An 18,577-nucleotide genomic window follows, 5' to 3' on the forward strand; every position below is an offset into this window, starting at 1 on the left:
TCGTCAACTGCGAAGTTTCTGGGGAATCTGCATAGCTTTCCCTTTTAGCCGTGTGGCTGAGCTTTGGGTGGATGCTAATGGGTAATTTCTCTCATTACAAATCTACTTTACCCAGAGGGGTTACCCCTAAAAATTGGACCACAACGAATATCCATGCGAAATAGCGAAGCACTGGTGGCTGCGCTATGATGAGTCGTGAAAATCTGTAGCTTTCGGAAGTCTGTATACTAACTCAGTGTCATACGCGCAAGAAAATTATTTTGCTGCTGAATCTCAGTCGATGAGAGGGATTGAGGGTTCGATCGGTGTGTCCCGATGTCGGGCATGAATGCAGAGTTTCCTAAACATGCATGTACCTTGTCGCGTTGCCCACGGTTGAAGGCAGTCTCTGAGTATTGTAGACGCCGCCGCACGAATGGACCGAGTCACGGTGCTGAACCCTTCTTCCCGCACAGACCAATCGAGTGTTCGTGAAACAATCGTTTATTAATGAAGAACTGGAGGGGCGCTTAAACTACGCCTTCAGGGTAGGACGCGATACAGTTAAACGAGCTGCCACGGTGGTCAGTTTGCTTACTATCCGGTGGACGGGTTGCGATGACGTCACAAGGTCACGTGACCTAGGTTGCTGGAGCGGCCGGCTGCGATGCTTCAAGCGGTCGCCGATCAATTTTTTCCGACATGGGGTGTACTAACGCTGTCGAGTTAAAAGTACGGCGTGCCGTATTCGAAATTATTGCAGATTAGTTTTTTTTTAGACTTCACATTAGACCCAACGCGATCCGTTCGGCGTTTCGAATAGAAGGGTATTTGATTCGCTGTTTTTCGAATATTCTCAGGGTCCTTACTCGTGAACCCTTTCTGACTTAGAGGGACCCTGAGGACACCTTCACCTAATTTTCGTTCTTCGTAAAACTCGATACTGCGCCTCTTAACGCCCATGTTGTTGTTTGTCCGGCTGCAAAACACGCATTTATTGCAGAGACAACTGACTGAAAAACTGCCCCTCCGCTCGATTCAAACTCGTCAATGATTACTCCGACAAGTACTCCGTGATCTCCGTCCCGAAGTGAATGGTGGCGTAACCTAGCCTCTGGGTCAACTTCAATGTCTGAAATTTGTTGACGCTATCCTTATGATGCATTTAATGTCTGATTCTTCGCGAACGTCTCTTGCGTGCGCCTTGCAAACAGTACTTTGTTTTTTTTTGTGCGTACGTCAGCAGGAATGTAACTGCTTATGTCGGGCGGAAACCGCTCCGATTCGCGGCTGGCTTCCGCTCTCCTGACTCCATTAAGTAGATGCCCGTAAGCCGGCCATGATAGTGCAAAGATTCGATTAAAGTCTTATCGAATGCGAGATTTTGTTTTTGCCTTCGTGAAAGCGTACGGCGCGCCGTCGGTTATCGAGATCGGTGCCGCGGGCAAAAACGAAAAAAAAAATTGCAAGCCAGGAACATGATTGCATCTATTGGTTAGTGGATCCGGCTCAGGAAGACTGCGCAGGCGCAGTTCGACTCACAGCCCGTCGACCACGCGCCTTGCTGGATTCGGATTCTTTTCCTAGATTAGATATACTCTTTGGATGCCGATAAACAGTTCATGCGACCTTTGCTATCCTGAACACCAGTTTTTAATTCCTCACGCATGTAGCGCTATGATTCCTTGCATTCGATTTTGTTACATTTTATGCGCCCGCCTGCAGATGCCGGCGATAGTGGGGGCGTGGCATTGGCTGAGCGTGTCACGTATGAGGTGTTTTAGAATTGTTTCGTCCTGGCTAAGAACTGGGCGCTCTGTGTGTGGCCTCCATCCACGTCATTCGTCGCGTTATTGGAATTGTGGGATACATTCGAGTCACTCGGGCCTCTGGTGCCGATCACGTGGTCCGGCGTCTACGCCGTTCGCTTTTCCGCCCCGTGCGCTCACACGGGCTCGTCCCTTGCGCAGGTGAACCTCGGCGGCCATGGCGACGTCGGCGACGCTGAACTGTGCGGACCCCGAGGCTCCTCCCGCCTCGGCCACGTTGGACAGGACGGACCAGGAGCTGCTGAAGAACTGCAGCAGCGACAGCTGCGTCTTGGCGGACGCGTCCTCGTTGCACGATGCGCAGTGCTCGACCAAGTCCCGCCGGTCGGCCGCGTCGCTGCTCGTCGTCTTCCTGGACGCCCTGGTTCCCGCGAACAACCTCTACGAGCTGGCCACCGAGGTGGTGCTGGCGACGTTGGCCGTCTACATATCCCTCTCCATCGCGGGTCTCTTTCAGGTGAGAGCGCGGGAGGCTACGGAAGAAAACTAGAGGTTCAGGAAACTTAGCGTGTCAGATCCATGTCCGGGCTGCAGCAGACACCAAAGTAGGGGGCATGGTTAGTAGGCTCCCAGAGGGCTTCACTTGGTTAATGGACTGTTGTACCAATTGCTGCGTTTTATTGCGAAAGCAATACTACTCGCACTTTCAAGCCTTCGCGTGACCCGACCGCTGTTACTTTTGACCTTTAGCGGAGACAATAGGTGAGGTGCGTTTCCGCCGTCTACGCAAAGAGTCATGGGAAAATCGTCTGCTAGCTACTTCCGGTTCCAAATTGCTCAACTGATTGCATGCATCGCCCTATTCACCGCGTAAGTTGACATCGTTTATGCGATAAATAACTCGTTGTACTAGTCACTGATTGCACTGAAGCATCGAAAGAGAAGCCCGTACTACGTATCTGCATGACCTGAGCGCAGAAATTTACAATCTAGAGAGGTAAGCGTATTTTTTCATGGTTGATACCCAAGCAGCACAAATTGATTGGTCCAACAGTGGCAAAAGAGTGGCGGAAATTGGCATGAATATTGGTCCTACACTGGCATTTGAGCAATCCGAGACTTTTTCCAACAATGGCCCTTCATTCATGCCAAGATTGTGCCTATACTCAGCCAGTCTAGCTACCAGCATTGACCCAACATTCAGCCAGTCTATCCACAAATGGCCAACGTTCGTGCCAAGACTATGCCCATGTTCAGCCATTCTATTAATTATGGCCCTACATTCGTGCCAATACTATGCCCATATTCAGCCAATCTCACGCCAATAGTATGCCCACATTCAGTCGATCTGTCAATAATGGCCCGAAATTCGCGCCAATAGTATGCCCACATTCCACCAGTATCAATAATAGCCCCAGGTTCGCTCCGACTTGTGCCCACTTTTCCACCCTTGATCTAACTTTTATAGGTGGCATATCAATTGCAAGGCCAGTGGGAAATTGTATGCGATCGGGGGTCCCACCTAGTTTTGTACCACACCTCTTGCTGGCCAGCAACAATGCAGACATATACCGCTTGTTTTCCACCAGCCGGAGCTTGTATGTGTAGCATTTTACATATAAGCAGTCAGCAGACATACAAAAAAGAAAGAACGGATTCAAATAACGAAATTTATTGCATCTACGGTGCCAGTACATCGTGAAATGCACTGTGCCGGAGCCGCTGAATCGATGAGTCATATCGGCACTAATCGTTGCACTCCTCTTGTAAGAGAACTTTTGCAGTGCCTTGAAACAAATTCCTCGACAAGCTCTTGCACGATGACCTCGCTGTACATCGCAGCTGCAAAGAGGTGCATGATGTGATCATGAGTGTAAGTACAACCATCGCAGAAAAAAGACAGGAAATAAAATAACACATTGATCTTAGTGGCGCGCAGTGTGCGAGAAGGTACTCGCAACATATGTCGAAAGTAGAATTTCTATATGACTCTTAATATAAATCCCTACACTAATAGCAAAATGTTGAATTGAATTTAACAATTTTTTCCCACCGTATTGCTAATTTCTAATCCCAATTTGCCGTGTCACACCCTCAAATATATATTAAAAGTCACAAAAAGAGATAAATATAGTGTTTAATAAAAATCAATCTATTTTTATATTTCCTATCAAAATTATATGTCTATTGCGGGCTGGTTGTTTGCCTTTTTGTTCCAGCAAAGTATGGCACAGGTGGTAGCAGCTCCTCCCTATTGAACAGCTGTGAGCAATTTTTTTTTTCGCTATGAAATATAATATTCCATGCAAAGACGGCTTGCACAGTTTAGCGAAATGCGCTGAACGCAGGAGACCGAATACACTTTTTTTTTAAAGTAAGCAGATTATCGATGCCGCTTGGCATGCATGTAACGGGGCAGACGGAAATCTTACTTGAAAACCACACGAAATCACTCTTCCGATAGTCCATGGGTGATTAATTCCGGGACAACATGGATAAAGTTCGCTGGGACCAGGAATTCCGCTTTTTCTCGTACGCCTGCAACTGGCCAAGACAAAGGCACCCGGCACGGGAATATTACACGCGGCCAGAAAACTGCTGCAGTGGAAGAATAAGCGCTTCTGGTACTCATCTTGCAAAAACGATAGACGACCAATGTCGTAATGAACGCAACATGAGTCGGGCCACACAACACTCCGCCACGGTGATTGAAGAGATAGTCAACGTTCGGTAAATCCATTTTTTCAAAGCTGAAAAATAAAATTCTCACCATTCTGTGCATGCCTTTGCGCTAGACATTTCGCTGTGAAAGTTGCCATTCAGAAGTTGGCGCCAGTGCTTTGTCGCTTTCTCTTTTCCTGCCGGAGAAAAAAAAGGTCGGCGCTGATTCAAAGCGGCAATTACGCCAAGAACCATATTCATTTCCGAACACATTTCAATATAAAAGTATGGTGGTACTCACAAATAGAATCTTGCAGGCCAGGCTACTGAATTCCGTCATAATTGTCAAATCGTATCGGGTGCGGATTCTCGACAACGAACGGCGTCAGCTTGAGCGCGCATGCTTCGTCGGCACGCTGGTTGTGTGGCTTTTCGCCGCCTTGCTAGCTACAGGCGATACTCGTTGGGCGAGTGTTCGGGAAAGGAGGAGACGACGATGGGACAGGTTTCTTATATTTTTCGGAGAATTTGCTGCAGCAAGAGAAACGGCAGCTGGAAAAGGGGTAGAAGAAAATCTAGGGAGGGTGGATGAGCGGCGTTGCGCTTAGTTGGGCGCGAGGGGAAAACAGGTTAGAGAAGGTCAGTGTACCTAAAATCACAAAGAAAAAAATAACTCCTAGCATGGTGAGGGCCAGCGCTCTTCCAACAAAGAGGCTCGGCCCGGCAAAAGGCGGCTGTATGGGACTTCAAAAAGGGGGTGGAGAGGGGGGGGGGGGTGAAATGAGTGAAAGAATTCCGGAATGTCCGGAGGGTGCGCCATAGGCGTTGAGCACGTGAAAAGCGCGCAAGGAAACGACAATGCGGAGATGTTGGAAGTGGAAACGTGGAGCTTGGGCATGAATTTCGTCAAAACGGCTCCAAACATTAGCGTAATCTCTGCGGTCGTGTGCCTCTTTGGTTGAAGCTGAGCTAAATGTGTTACTATGAAAATACCGGAAATATAGAACAATAAAATTAGCGGGAACAATGCGTGTTCTTTGAGTGTTTCATATATGATACTTGTGGCGGACAAAGTAGGATGACATACGTCCAAGCAACACCATTCATCAATATAATCCAATGATTCGCTTCTAGAGCGACGAATACCCTACATTTTATACACACCAGTGTAGGCAGGTCGGTCTAAGCCATAGTCATGCGGCCCACCCGTGCGTGTCTGCGCTAGCTCGAAATGACGCGGCGCGCTACTCAGCAATGCACCTGTTATGGCTCATTGGTATTAAGGATACGCGCAAAGAAAAGGCAAAAAAAAACTAGTGGAAATGCGACCGGGAAAAAGTTCCGATCTCTAATTTGATAAACGTGATAATTTAAAGCAAAAACGTATGCTAGAGCCGTCGTTATAGAATACCCAAAAAGCACAGCAGAATAACAAAACAATTTGCGACATTAAAAAAACCTAGCCACCTTAGCTTCGCGGCTTCAGGAAGCAGAGCCGTTTGTTCGATTATTATTATTTTTTTTAATTTAACATACATCTACCTTTTCTTTCCCGTCTGCTGCTTCTTCACGCAGTAAATGCGCAGCAAGTTGTTCACGTCAACTGTTTATTTGCGATAAAACCAAAATCCCGTTTTACTCACATCGTTTCTTCTCTCAAAATGCGCCACGCAATAATTTGTGACCTAGTGGAAAAAGCGATTTATTTGTTTTTTTCTAGGGTGAGCATCCTGTGGGTGAGGCATTGTGTAATACGATTCAGCGTTTCGTGCAGCATAAACTTATTAGTTAAGTTGAGCCTATATCTTGAGACACGAATATGAACCGGCAACCTATAATCGGGGGCTGTGGTATGCGAGATATGCGAGGCAGTACGTTAATTAGTGCGTTATTATACCATTCCTCGAATCGAAATTTCATTTTCTTGATTGTGGCACCTCTTTCTCTCTTTCTTTTTTTCTTTGTATACCATAATTACAAAAGACGCCGCTTTTGAAAATTCGTATACCTTCGTGAATGAATCTGACCTCTGCTCACTTTCGCGCAATCAATTACATCGCGCTTTTTATTGTAATTTCGCGTCAGAGTTCGACGCTAGCGCTGTTGTTGGTCATAAAAAATAAATAAATAAACAAGTCCGAATATTGAAAAAAAACGGATTGAGAGAAATAACCACATATAATTACAGGGACATCCTTTGGTGCGTCGTGGAGCGGCACTGCCAATACAGGGAAAACAGCGGACAAGTAGGGCCATCGTTGCGGGCGTAATGAGGCGGCACTGCCAATATGGGGACGACAGCGGAAATTTAGGGCCATCGTTGGAGGTGTAACTAAGTGGCATTGCCAATATGGGGAAAACATCGGACAAGTAGGGCCAATGTTGGAAATGGCACATTGTGGCAGTGCCAATATGGGGACAATGAAGGCAACATTGGTCCTGTATAGGGCCACACATAGCCAACAGACTCCCAATATTGGGCCAACGGTTTGTGCTGCCTGGGTATATGCCGGCCGCCGTAGTCCGTCTGTTGTGCATATGCGCTGAGGGTGATTTCGTGTGTGTTTCGGCATGTTTAGCGCTTAAGTTTTTTTTGCCGTTTTTTGCCGCACTTTGGTAAACTGCAATCTGTGCAGCTGATTAGACGATGCTCGTATTTTCCTGACAGCGTGTAGAGCCGCCAGTGTGCTAGCATACGACCCATATATGCCACTGCGCGCGGCGCGCGTCTCAGCACATCGCATGGTGCAGTAATAAATCGCCTTGTCGCCTTTTTGTCATTCCAGATGCAGTGCAGGTGGCATTTCATGCGAAAACACGCAGGAACACTCCGCAAAGGAGAGTAGAGACGTTAGATTATATATGCCACGCTGTGTTGTACGGAGCTGCGTGAATAAAATGAAATGGCTTGCCCGCGTGTTCTGGAGCAGACATATTTTATCGAGTACTTACTGCTTTCAGGGATCCGTTGGAAATACGTTGCATGAAGTCAAGGTCACCACGTTACTTATTTCAATCGCATGTGTGATTAGCCCTACGCTGCGCAACGTACCATATTTGAGCGAAAAGTGCGTTAGGTACCAGGCTCCTTTCGTCTAAAATCACAACTGCGGCAGGCTACAAGGCGAATCAACTTGCAGACTGCTCATGAGGCGAAGTTGAATTTGTCTTTCGATGCTTCAGTGCAATCAGTGACTAGTACAACGAGTTATTTATCGCATAAACGATGTCAACTTACGCGGTGAATAGGGCGATGCATGCAATCAGTTGAGCAATTTGGAACCGGAAGTAGCTAGCAGACGATTTTCCCATGACTCTTTGCGTTGACGGCGGAAACGCACCTCACCTATATGGGCGACCAACTCGCTCCTTCGATAGCCCGGCCGCAGTTACGCCGCGCCGCGCACCTGTGGCGCTACTGCCGCTGTGTCGTCATACCAGCTGTAGATTTTCTTTCTTTCGCAACAACATCACAAACAAAATATAAAAAAAAAATTACCGACGACGCTTTAAGTCGTCGCGCAGCGGCGGCCGGTAGCCACACGTGACCTGTAGACGCGGCGCACTGCGTTCCTTCAGTTGGAGGCGCTGCGCTTTTGCTTTCGCAACCTACCAGGCTTAACCAAAGCTAAGCCCCCGCCATTTTTTTCGTAGTCTTTCCTGAGCTGGATCTTTCTATTAAACCGCTGGATTGTTTGCAGGCAAATTTTTGTGTACTGGTTTTGGCGGGGCATTTCGTTTTGTACTACATATGGATAGGTGCCTTTCTCAATCGGAATAAATTCTCAAGTGTGTATTGTCTACATTTATATTGTGCTGGCAAAGATGGATGAGGGCAGATAACTTGAAGTGGAGTGCTTCCCACCCTGTTCTTGGCAAGATATCATGTTGCTGGCACAATTTTGATAGCAGTGTGTTGGAGGAATGCGGCGACAGTGGAGCATAGATCACTACGGGTGCAATAATGCAACAGGTATGAAGCGATACGGGGACTGCGGAAGGGTGCATTAGTTGCAAGGCTCACATTGGCAAACAAAGTACCGTTGTAAACCAATATCATGAAAAACAAATTTTCTGCACAGAATTGCGAATTTTCTGGTTATCTCTCTACAACATTTTGAAATGACTTCCAGATATTATATACGAAGAGGAAAATTACTTAGACTGTAGAAAAAAACTGTGCTTGTCAGAGATAATTCTGAAGTTATCATTAAATGAATCTTTAAGCTTTTTTCCCTCTCGCATTGCTCATGACTATACTATACTCGAAATCAAATGTGGTAGAGATGCTAGAGATTGACGAGAGAACAGTTGGCAGGTTGGCTCTAGGTGCTCATTGGAAGACAACAAACGAAGCTGTATAGGAGGTATGGGTTGGTAGTCCTTTGAAGCACAGAGACAAATCAAAGTATTGTTTCAGGGGAGGCTAAGAAAAATTGATGAAGAGGTGAGCAGCAAGAGTCTTCGGAAAAAAACGTGGATACGCTATGAAGAAAGGGCTGGAAGGCTTGTGAAAGAGTACACAGGCAACAACAAGGAAAAGTTCCCTCAGTCCCCTGTGGCCTTCTTTGCGTATCACTTCAGAGACGGAGTTTTTCTCTACTTTGCATTCGTAGATCTTCATGGAGTCCCTACACACTCCTGGTGCAGTGGTGCAGTGGTTAAGTGATGCGCCACGGTCCCTGCAGGTGACTGTTTAAACACATCCACTGGTGGTGCTTATGTTGGGTTGCTCCTTTCCACTTTACCTTCCGCAACCAGTCATTAACTGCCACCTGTTATGGCGGGCAGCTTGCTAACGGCTGGTCGGAGCCTTTGGCTCGCGCGAAGCTCAAACCGGCAGTGATTGGTGAGTGATGCACACAGAGTAACAAGTTGCTGAGACTTTTTAGGATATTTGGTCAGTTTGGCTGAAAAAGGTCAGTACCCCACTCAAATGTATGCAATACGAAACAACTCGTGCTATATGCCATTTCAGAGTAAAACTGGAGTGCGAACAAGCTAGCAGATTAGCTGTGAGCAGCATTCTAGCTGGGAGTTCGCTCGCTTCGTGGAACACATGGATTTTTTCCACTTCGTTGTCAGGTTTTGAACTCGTTTTCTTGCTCAGCATAGAAAATACCTTATTCTGCTACCATGGTGGTTAGTTGCTTTTTCGGCAGCGTAAATAAGCCAGTAACTTTTCCAGCTTAAACCCATCCACATGAATGTTGTCTTATTCTCAAAGCGCAGAGGTGTTATGCGCATCCCTGGAGTTGACACACCCGATATTGCACCACTGAAACTTTGCATGTGCAGGCAGGTTCCAGTTCCAGCATGCGACGTCCAGCGTTCCGCTGCGACGACCCAGACTTGCAGTCGCCGTTCCTTGCCGAGAGTGTCCGCACCCGCGACCTGGTCATCTTTGTGGTCACCGTACCGCCAGCTGTGCTCCTGGTCCTGGAGTTCCGCCGCAGTGGGGCACCACTGCGAGACCGCTTCTTCTGGAGTGGGCGCTTGCTCCGGCGTTACATCGTCGGCCTGCTGCTGGTCACCACGGCAACGCAGCTCCTGAAGGACATCGTGGCTGAGAAGCGCCCGTACTTCCTGGACGCCTGCAAACCTGTCTTCCGTAATCACCGGAACGCCACACTTCTCTGCCAGTGTGCGTATAGGTGATGGGGGCCCCTGGGCGTGGGCATCGAAAGCTGTCCTGAATCAGAAGCTCAGCAATACAAGAAATGGAGTAGTTGGTGCAGCATAGCAACTTCAGTGTACTCAGTAGTGTCTGAAAACGGGCGGACGTCAACTTAAAATTGGTCACAGATCCACTGTCCATATAGCTGCAGATATAATTTCACTTGATTGTTCTGGTAGGACTCTTCTTGTTATCGCTTTTATTCTTGTTCTTTGGTCACTACTGAGCACATTCAAGTTGCAGGAATGACAGTACCACAGGAAAACTATCTAGTGACTTCTTGCAGTGGAAGCTGTGATTGAGCTTGAATAGCAGACTGCCTAAGAGTGTCGTAGCGATATGTAATTGGTAGGCTGAAAGACTGGAGACATGCAAGTTCTCAGGCTGAATGGGACACCTGGTAGTTTTGGTGTGGAGCAGTTTGAAATGTAATTTTCAAGTTGGATTGCATAAATATTGCTGTGTAAACTATTCCCTTAGACCTATGTAGTTGACTGGACTTGCATGCCTAATCAGAAAATATTGGCTTAATCAGGCACAGTCAAGCAAATAAAGCATGTACACTGTTTGCTGAAATGGTTTTGGTTTGCATGAAACTCACAGATGTGGTTTTATGATTTGACTTTGTGCAGCCTCCATGGTTGCTGTTCTCCCGACAGTCACAACTGCATCACCCCTGGTCACAGATTATGTCTGCAGTGGACCTCCAAGAGATGTGTCGCGTGCGTTTGACTCATTCCCATCTGGCCACTCCAGTGTGAGCTGCTATGTGGGTTTCTACCTTGTTGGATACCTTGTGTGGCGAGGTGATGCCGTTGCGCCATCAGCGGCTAGGGTCCTTCTTGTGGCCTTGCTGGTAGCTTCTGCTGTGGCCGTGTCTCTGTCCCGGATTGTGGAGCACATGCACTTTTGGTGGGATGTAGGTGTGGGTGGGGCAATAGGTTTGACAGTAGCTCTAGTGTTTGTTTTATGGCCCTTTTCCTGATGCCTGTATCGGCACGGCCCAAAGAAGGGGTCGGCCAGTGATCTGTCTATTTCCAACTTGTGAGTGGTGGTATGCAAGACGTATTTCCAGGTCCTGAGGACCGTTTTGAAGAATCTCCAAGAGATTTGTGAGCATGTATCACTGTTCTTGCATCTGGGTCCATCTCATTTGCACCGCACATGTTAAAGTTAATGCAACTAACATTTTTGGGACAGTATGCACGTGGAAGGAGCTAGACTGTGTTCATCACTGTGCAGTTTTGTCTTTTTATATTTATGCAGAGTATAAACTGTTGCAGGGCACATGTGGAGGGTTTCATGTTTCGTGTTTGTGGAATAGTTGTGGCCTTGACACTGATAACAATTCGTATGGTTTGTACTGTTGGAACTCTTTCTTACTGGACCAAAATATAAGTGCCAAATGCAGTGTAATGGATTGGAAGTTTTGACACTTGACTTATTTTAAAGTAAGTTCATGTCAACAGTATGTATGAGCATAACTTTATAAACTGTCATACCCAAATAAGTGACTGCATTAGTGCTTGTTGGCATGCTAATGCATTAACAGCCTGCATGATAAGCTCATCTTTTCTATTGTACTATGGTTTTTTCCTAATTTGTTTGTGTGGGTACTGGGGTCAATGGCAAAGACAGTTCTACAATCTGTAACTCTTTCCAAGGGTTATCCATTCACAGAATGGAACTTGCAGCATGGACCAAATTGTACAGTTAAGTTCGGGAGTATATATAGGTAAACATGTGTATTTGTTGCTTTTGTGTCTGCTCTGTGAATATTTTATAAAAGTAGCCTTTGGATCTTTACTCCTCAGAGAGGAAATAGTAAAATGCATAAGGTACTGTTAAAAGTGCAAATTAAAATTGCCAGTTGTAGTTGTATATTTACGTGCCTCTTCATTTACAATAACAAATTAAGTCTATTGGCATATACTTTTCATTGACTCACACCACGCTATTATCTCCTGTGATAGTGTTGCCTGGACACGTGAACCTGCACCCATATACATGTGTGCTGCATGTACTTGGAGCGCATGCCAGCCTTTCAGCAGCTGTAGCAGCACATTCTCAAAGCTGTTATTGTTTTTCCTGAATGAAAGTACTGAATTTCAAGAAAGTTGAAAGTACACAACTTCTTGCAGAAGTATTGGGAACACATAGACCGTGAAAAAGCTGAATTTTCTGGTGATAGTATTTTGTCGCTAGGAATCAAGAACCAAATTCTGCACTTGCAAGGACAACCTATATGTTACACCTGTTACACCTGTCATTTGCTGTTTGTACGTCCGAGCTGTAGTAAATTGAGCTTTCTTTGGACGTGTTGTGAGGTGCCTTGTGAGCATTTTTGCCAGTCATAGTGTCTGGTGTGAATGTTGCAGAAATGCTTAGCATATTTATTCTTTTATTCTTGGCAAATGAAAGGACTTCTCTGAAAGATGTGAAGGCTCATTAAGGCCAATTTCCTGCCACCTTAAGGGCCATCTCTCCGTGACTGTAAATTTGAAATTTTAAATGTGCCTTTGCAGGTTCACCTAGTTGGCTGTCCTTCCCTTTTGATTTTTTTTTTTTTTTGTCTATTCAGCTTTGGTGTAATACTCAACTAGCAGAATTATGTACGCTGAAGAATGCAGCTTGTGATTTTCTTTCAGATTCTGTCATTGTTGCCTGTAAGAAAACTGCTTTCATTTCTTGTTGTACTGTACATTTTTTCTGGTTTTGTATTGCATTTAGTCAAAATGTTGTGATTAATGTTTCTACTCTACAAGTTTTTATTGAGTTGTCACATTGAAAAAGGCAGCTGTGCTGTCCCCCTAACTCGCACTATACATAAGAGCTGTATTTTTGCACTCGTATACTTGTGAAGTATTGCAGAGCACTCAGCAGCCTCACTCAGGCTTCTGAAGTTATTAGATATGTGTTTTATTATGTCTTCAAGAGAGGTTTACATTGTATAGCCATTTATGTTGCTGTTATGAGATAAACTGGCTTTCTGTCATATATTGCAGCAGCACTTTCAGCCAATGGCCACACCTATTTACATTTTGTAGCTGCAGCAAACAAACTGGCATTTTATAACCATGCAATATATTAGCACTTCTGTCAGTGAGCATTACCTGGAAGTGTTCTACAGTGCCAATGTTTTTGTCATGGCTTTTGGTGAGTGGCCAGTCTAGCCACTGATGCTAGATAATCCCATGTCTGCACTGTCTTTTGTGGGGCCAGGGAGTTGTGAGCTTCAGCCTGCTCATCTACACAGATAATCACTTTTCTATGCATAGTAGTGCAAGTTTGAAGACTTATACATAAACGTGCCACTTTGTAGGAACACCATTTACAGCTTCTCCTAGGAGTGAATATGCGTGAGAGCTAGGGAATGGAAATACACAGGACACCACTGCACTTGCTACAACATAGCACACACTTCAGCACTTTTAGCAACGAAGTCTAGAGAAGTAACATTCAATAGCTGCTCTAGTTGGTCCAAATGCACTGACGTATTTATAACTACTGCTTTTTATAATGTGTGCCTTCCTGAAGTCATTCAGTCGTGTGGTGTTTGCATTTCACTGCTGTGCATGTAGAAGATTGCAACAATTCCATTCTGTAAAATTAACTTTCTCACGCGACTCTTCTGAAATCACTTTCTAGCAATCTTGATTTTTTTTTTGTAATGTAGTAGCCAGCAGTGCACGAAACTCGCTGTTAAAAGTCGTGCTGCTATCTGCTCATTCCCAAATGCACAGGTTTTATTTCAGGATTTTGTATATGCGACATTCAGACCTGGCAAACTCTGCAAATATCGCAAGGCTGATTTAGTGTAGTTGGCTGACTTTACCATGTTTTAAGTGACCCGTGAAAAACAACTGCCCCCTAGCCCCGTTCTAGTTACTGTGCAATACAGATATGTACAGTGTTGTCTGTGCCTGACCTCTTTATATTAAGAAATGTTTGATGGTGACTATACACACCCTAGCATTGTATTTTCCAAGTTGCTTCCTAGTCATTAAACATGTTTTTGGTGTTGCCTGGACTCTCTTGACTTGGTTTTGGCAGTCTAGATTATTATGGTAAAGGGGAACTACTGGCACCAGCTGAAGTTTCTCTTCACAGTGTTCTGCCTTTGTTACACATGTCTCCTTAGCAACAAATTAACCAGTGGGTGCAAAGATTAGCAGTGGTTTAATGCGGTTAGACGAAGTTTGTCGAGCGATAGCTCAGTTTTGCTTGGTTTGTCAATGGTACAGACCATTGGCTTGCAGAGATTTTGCTTTCGTCCTAGGTAGACTCACCGTATCTGTCGCAGAGCTCACTGCTTTTCGCACCACTTCGCGTGCTTACACCAATTTCGCTGCGCATGTAAGGTATTCGCTCTGGCAGACATGAAAAGCGTGCTATTGGCCACCCAGTTTTCTTGCTCCTTCGCGTGAGCACCGGTTGCTTGGAGCGGACTTCTTGCGCCTTCGTTCTTGCGCTGTTCGCCCCGAGCGGTGGCCTGAACTTGGCTGAGCTTGAAGATGAAATTGATGGAACCAGCTGTTCTCTGGGTTTGTACGTCAGGAATAGAGCTTTCACTCTAAAAACTTCAGATACCAGAGCTTCTCATCAAGTGAAACTTTACTGCAGCTGAAATTTACAAAACTAACACGAGGCAGACTTCTCTTATGGAAAAATTGGGGCAATAGGCATTTTAGGGCTGGAGGTTTCTCTGCAGTCAAAATGGGCTGCTTATGGCAGTCATTAAATAGCTTGCATCCTTGTGTCCAGACAGTAAGCCAAAAAGTCATCTGCATCACCTTCTGCAGTGTGCAAACCAGATTATTTGCACTGGGTGGCGGCGCCAAGCGCACAGGAAGCTAGACAAAGACTGACCGCAAACCGTATGAGGTGAACTCTTGCCTTGATCAGAAGCTAAAGTATACTTTTCGTGTAATGTGCTTGCATTGCTCATGAAGGTACACGGTTCTGTGGTCAGTTCTACCATGTTTGTGAAGATCTAGTCGCACACAGTGAACGTACGCTTGGTAACTCGCCCTTTGTGATCAGAAAGTGGTGGTCTCCCACGGCTCTTTGTGACTTCACCTGGTCATCAAATATTCCTTAGGCAAAAGCAAGCACGTGTGCTTTGTTGGACACTTCAGGTCGTCCAAACGGGCCTATATTTGGTGGTAGCATGTACATTGTGTCTTTATGCATACAGTGTTTAAAGAAGCATTGCCATTTCTTGTCCCGCATCGTGCTCGCATGCGAAATGCGCATCCTTCTAACTGGAACGTCTGACCTAAACTACGATATAGAACGCGCTCTTGCACACTGCCCGCACATATAAATGGGTCGCGAGCTAGTGATCTTAGCAGAAATTTACGGTTAGCAGTGGCATACTTTATCCGAGTCGATAGACCACAGCTCTCTGCCTGTCTGTAACGAGTTCGGCACGCCAGGTGCGTCCTTGCTAGGAGTGTAGAACCGGGCAGTTATTTCGCGCGTGCTAGCTGCTAGGATGCCAGTAGAGTGCTTGGTCACGCTGTCTGCTTTGCGCCGGCAGCTGGCGCTGCGCGATCTGTAGATATAAGTCACTTTCCAGTGACTTTATGTAGATAGCGAACTAAGCGTGGCCCACCCTGTACCTTGTGGCTCTGGCTCAGTATAGCAGCACTGCCGTTAGCCAGCAGAGAGACGCGGCAGTTTTCGTACAGCGTAACACGGCAAGACCTTTTGCAGTCGCTTGAATAGCTATTGTTGAAAGAATAAATAGCGCTTTCTTGGGCGACCAGTTACGAACTACTCGTACTGACCACACGCGGATTCCTTTTGTTGCGAAAGCAACACTACTAGAGCCCAGCTCGGTTCGTCGCGTATGCTCGTGGCGGTGCGGCTACCAAACGACCTTGAGTCGCCGTTGCCTAGCAGCCGCTACAGCTGCGCTCCAACAGATGGCGCCGCTGTCGCCTACACACCCAGAGGGCACCACCCTCGCACAGGCGCTGGATTTCGCAGCTCATGACGGCGTCGTGCCGGCACGAGCTAAACCAAACTCTTAACCACAAGCGTATTGGCAAAAACGGCACGTACGATCTTGTGCCGTTGCCTAGCAACCCAAGCTTACGCGAGTTACTCGTTTAAGTTCGGACGAGCGTCGTGTCATCTGCGCGAGGGGTTGCTCGGGGTGAGCAGCATGGGTCACAAAATCCCGACGGGTGGCTGGGATACAAACAGCCACCTGCCTGTGCAGTGTGGCGCATCGTTTAACCACTGCGCTGGTAGTGGTATATGTGGACCCGCAGCTATCTGTGAATCTTGAGTAGGAATTACCAATTCAGCGTGCATGGGCATTAACCCACTAAAGATATCATGCCACACCCCTAAGGCGGAGTTTAAGTGCCCCCTACTATTGAAGAATTAACACCTGCTTTAGCAGATCTACTCGGTTTAATTATGTTAAGCACCTATAAATTTTTATTTTTTGTTCTTGTCGTCTTCGTTCTCATCACCTTCTTTTAACGTCGCGACGTCGGTCATTCTCTACTTTACTTTCATAGATCCCTGGGAGTCTTGCACCATTCCTGGTGTAGCGTTTAGGCGATGCTGCCCTGCCCTGCGGTGACAGGTGCTACCATAGGCATGGGCGTCCGGAGGGGGGGGCAAGGGGGGGCGGCTGCACCCCCCTGGAAAATCACTCACTCTAACCGTGAGTGATGGCCGCACACCAGGGGCGGCGGTGCGCTCAGCAAAAAGAGTAAAAGCGGCCCCGCTTCCAGCTTTGGGTCACATCTGCGAAGTGCCGCGTCCGGGGACGCGTCGTTGCAGACATACAGCGGCACCGGCGAGCATGTGTTTCGAGGCGTCTTGAGATGGGTGCCTGTTTCTTTGATCTCTAGAGAGATAGCCACACGGAGGCAGACAGTGCACAATCCGGCCACCGATGAATTCTTCAGGAGGGAGGGACAAATCAGCCGTGTCCACCCCCGCTTTGTCGGGCTGCTCAAGGGCAAGCAGGCGATGAGTTGGCGCCGCCGCCGCTCGCTGTCTCCTCCGATCCACGGGAGAGCGCAGTTCGGTAGAAGCGCCGCTTTCAGAATCTTCGGCAAAGGGGATTAGCAGTTGCTTTTGTTCACGGCGACGCAGTCTCCAGAGGCGCCCCCACACCAGCGTTCCTTGCATCTTCTCCGGAAGCCAGCGCCTTTGGTCAAGGCAGCCCGATGGCGCCTGCCTGGCTCGCCTGGCTCGCCTGTCACCTCTGGCTGGGCCTCAAATCCCAACAGCGCCCATGTACTGTGCGATGTCAGTGCATGGTAAAGAGACCCAGGTTGTCGACATTATCCGGAACTCTGTACTACTCCGTCCCTCATAGCCTGAGTCGTTTTGGGGCTCTGAACCCCATAAAAACACACAAAACAAATTTTCCGACCGGAGTGGCGAGTGTCCCTTCCCCTCGGAAGTCGCGAGGCGTTCCTTTCACCCCCAAAGTGCTATTAGGAACGACGACAACAAGTCTCGCCGGGTGGCCGCCAGCACGCCTGTTTCTACTGTGTATGGCTGCTAGCGACTTGAGGGTGATTGCTTTCGGGCCTGCCGCCATGGACCACAAGCACCGAGAGGACCCAGGTGCCAGCTGACTTCAATTACGGAGTTTGCCCGGTTGGAGTGCAGGAACAAAACCAGACCCCCTTCATAAAGTGCCTGCACGTGTAGAACGCCGCCGCCGCCTCGGGGAGACGAACGTTATCTTCCCCATTTGCCGTGACCGTGCCAGGGAACAAAGGGCCTCGTCTCCGGTTGCTCTTTGGCGTGCCCAAGCACCGCAACAAGCTGGCGGGCCTCATCTCCGACCCAAGCACGAGGAACCACTTTCGGCGTTTTCGTGACCTCGCGTCTGGCCTCGAGCGGCGGGTGGCATTTGATGATCAACAGATGTCGGTGACCCGCAGAAACCTTCGGCTGGCCGGAGGCCATCACCTACCGCCGTCAACGCTACCTCGACGACAACCTTCTTTCCCTCAGACTCCACATGTGAAGGGGGCGTGACCATGAGTGCAGTGTCGTATGTGTGCGCACAGGTGAAAGCTCTAGGCCCCTCCCACTCCGGCAAGGGCGTCCTCAACCTAGGGACTTTAGGGAACAAGAAGGATATAAAACTCGACAACGGATGCGGCAGAATCGTCTCACTTCTAACCACCAATGTAAAATGTAAATAAACCTATTCTCCTTTCGCCATCTACCTCTTCGCTCAGCGGCACTCCTGTCCTGAACCCTCAACTCCAACAGTGCGTATTCGGGGATACTGCGGCAAGTAGGCCCTTGCATGTGTGCGCGCCTCTGTGTTTGTGCTTCGGTATTTTTAGTGGCCGGTTGTCAACGAAGCTGAGAACAATCAAGACAGCGGACGAGAAAACGACGAGCGGCGAGTAGTGTGTGTGCAAATACTCGACTGTGCGGTTGCGCGAGCAAGATGGAGCGAGGTGTATGAAGCTGCGAGCGTGCATTTATCTTGTAA

General features: G+C 47.5%; 1 protein-coding gene across 1 annotated transcript in view; it reads left to right on the forward strand.

The window, feature by feature from the left end:
• LOC149335418 (phospholipid phosphatase homolog 1.2 homolog) overlaps positions 1-14,110 on the forward strand; it is a 65,923-nt gene extending 51,813 nt beyond the window's left edge. The window contains exons 2-4 of the mRNA XM_089552107.1: positions 1,950-2,265; positions 9,708-10,053; positions 10,719-14,110. Coding sequence (XP_089408233.1) covers positions 1,966-2,265; positions 9,708-10,053; positions 10,719-11,071 — 999 coding nt within the window. The 5' untranslated portion in view covers positions 1,950-1,965 and the 3' untranslated portion in view covers positions 11,072-14,110. The remainder of the gene's footprint in view (positions 1-1,949; positions 2,266-9,707; positions 10,054-10,718) is intronic.
• Positions 14,111-18,577: the final 4,467 nt, after the last annotated feature.

The sequence above is a fragment of the Amblyomma mixtum genome, chromosome 7, assembly GCF_055824585.1.
Source record: "Amblyomma mixtum isolate Tamu chromosome 7, ASM5582458v1, whole genome shotgun sequence".
NCBI classification, from domain to species: Eukaryota; Metazoa; Arthropoda; class Arachnida; order Ixodida; family Ixodidae; genus Amblyomma; species Amblyomma mixtum.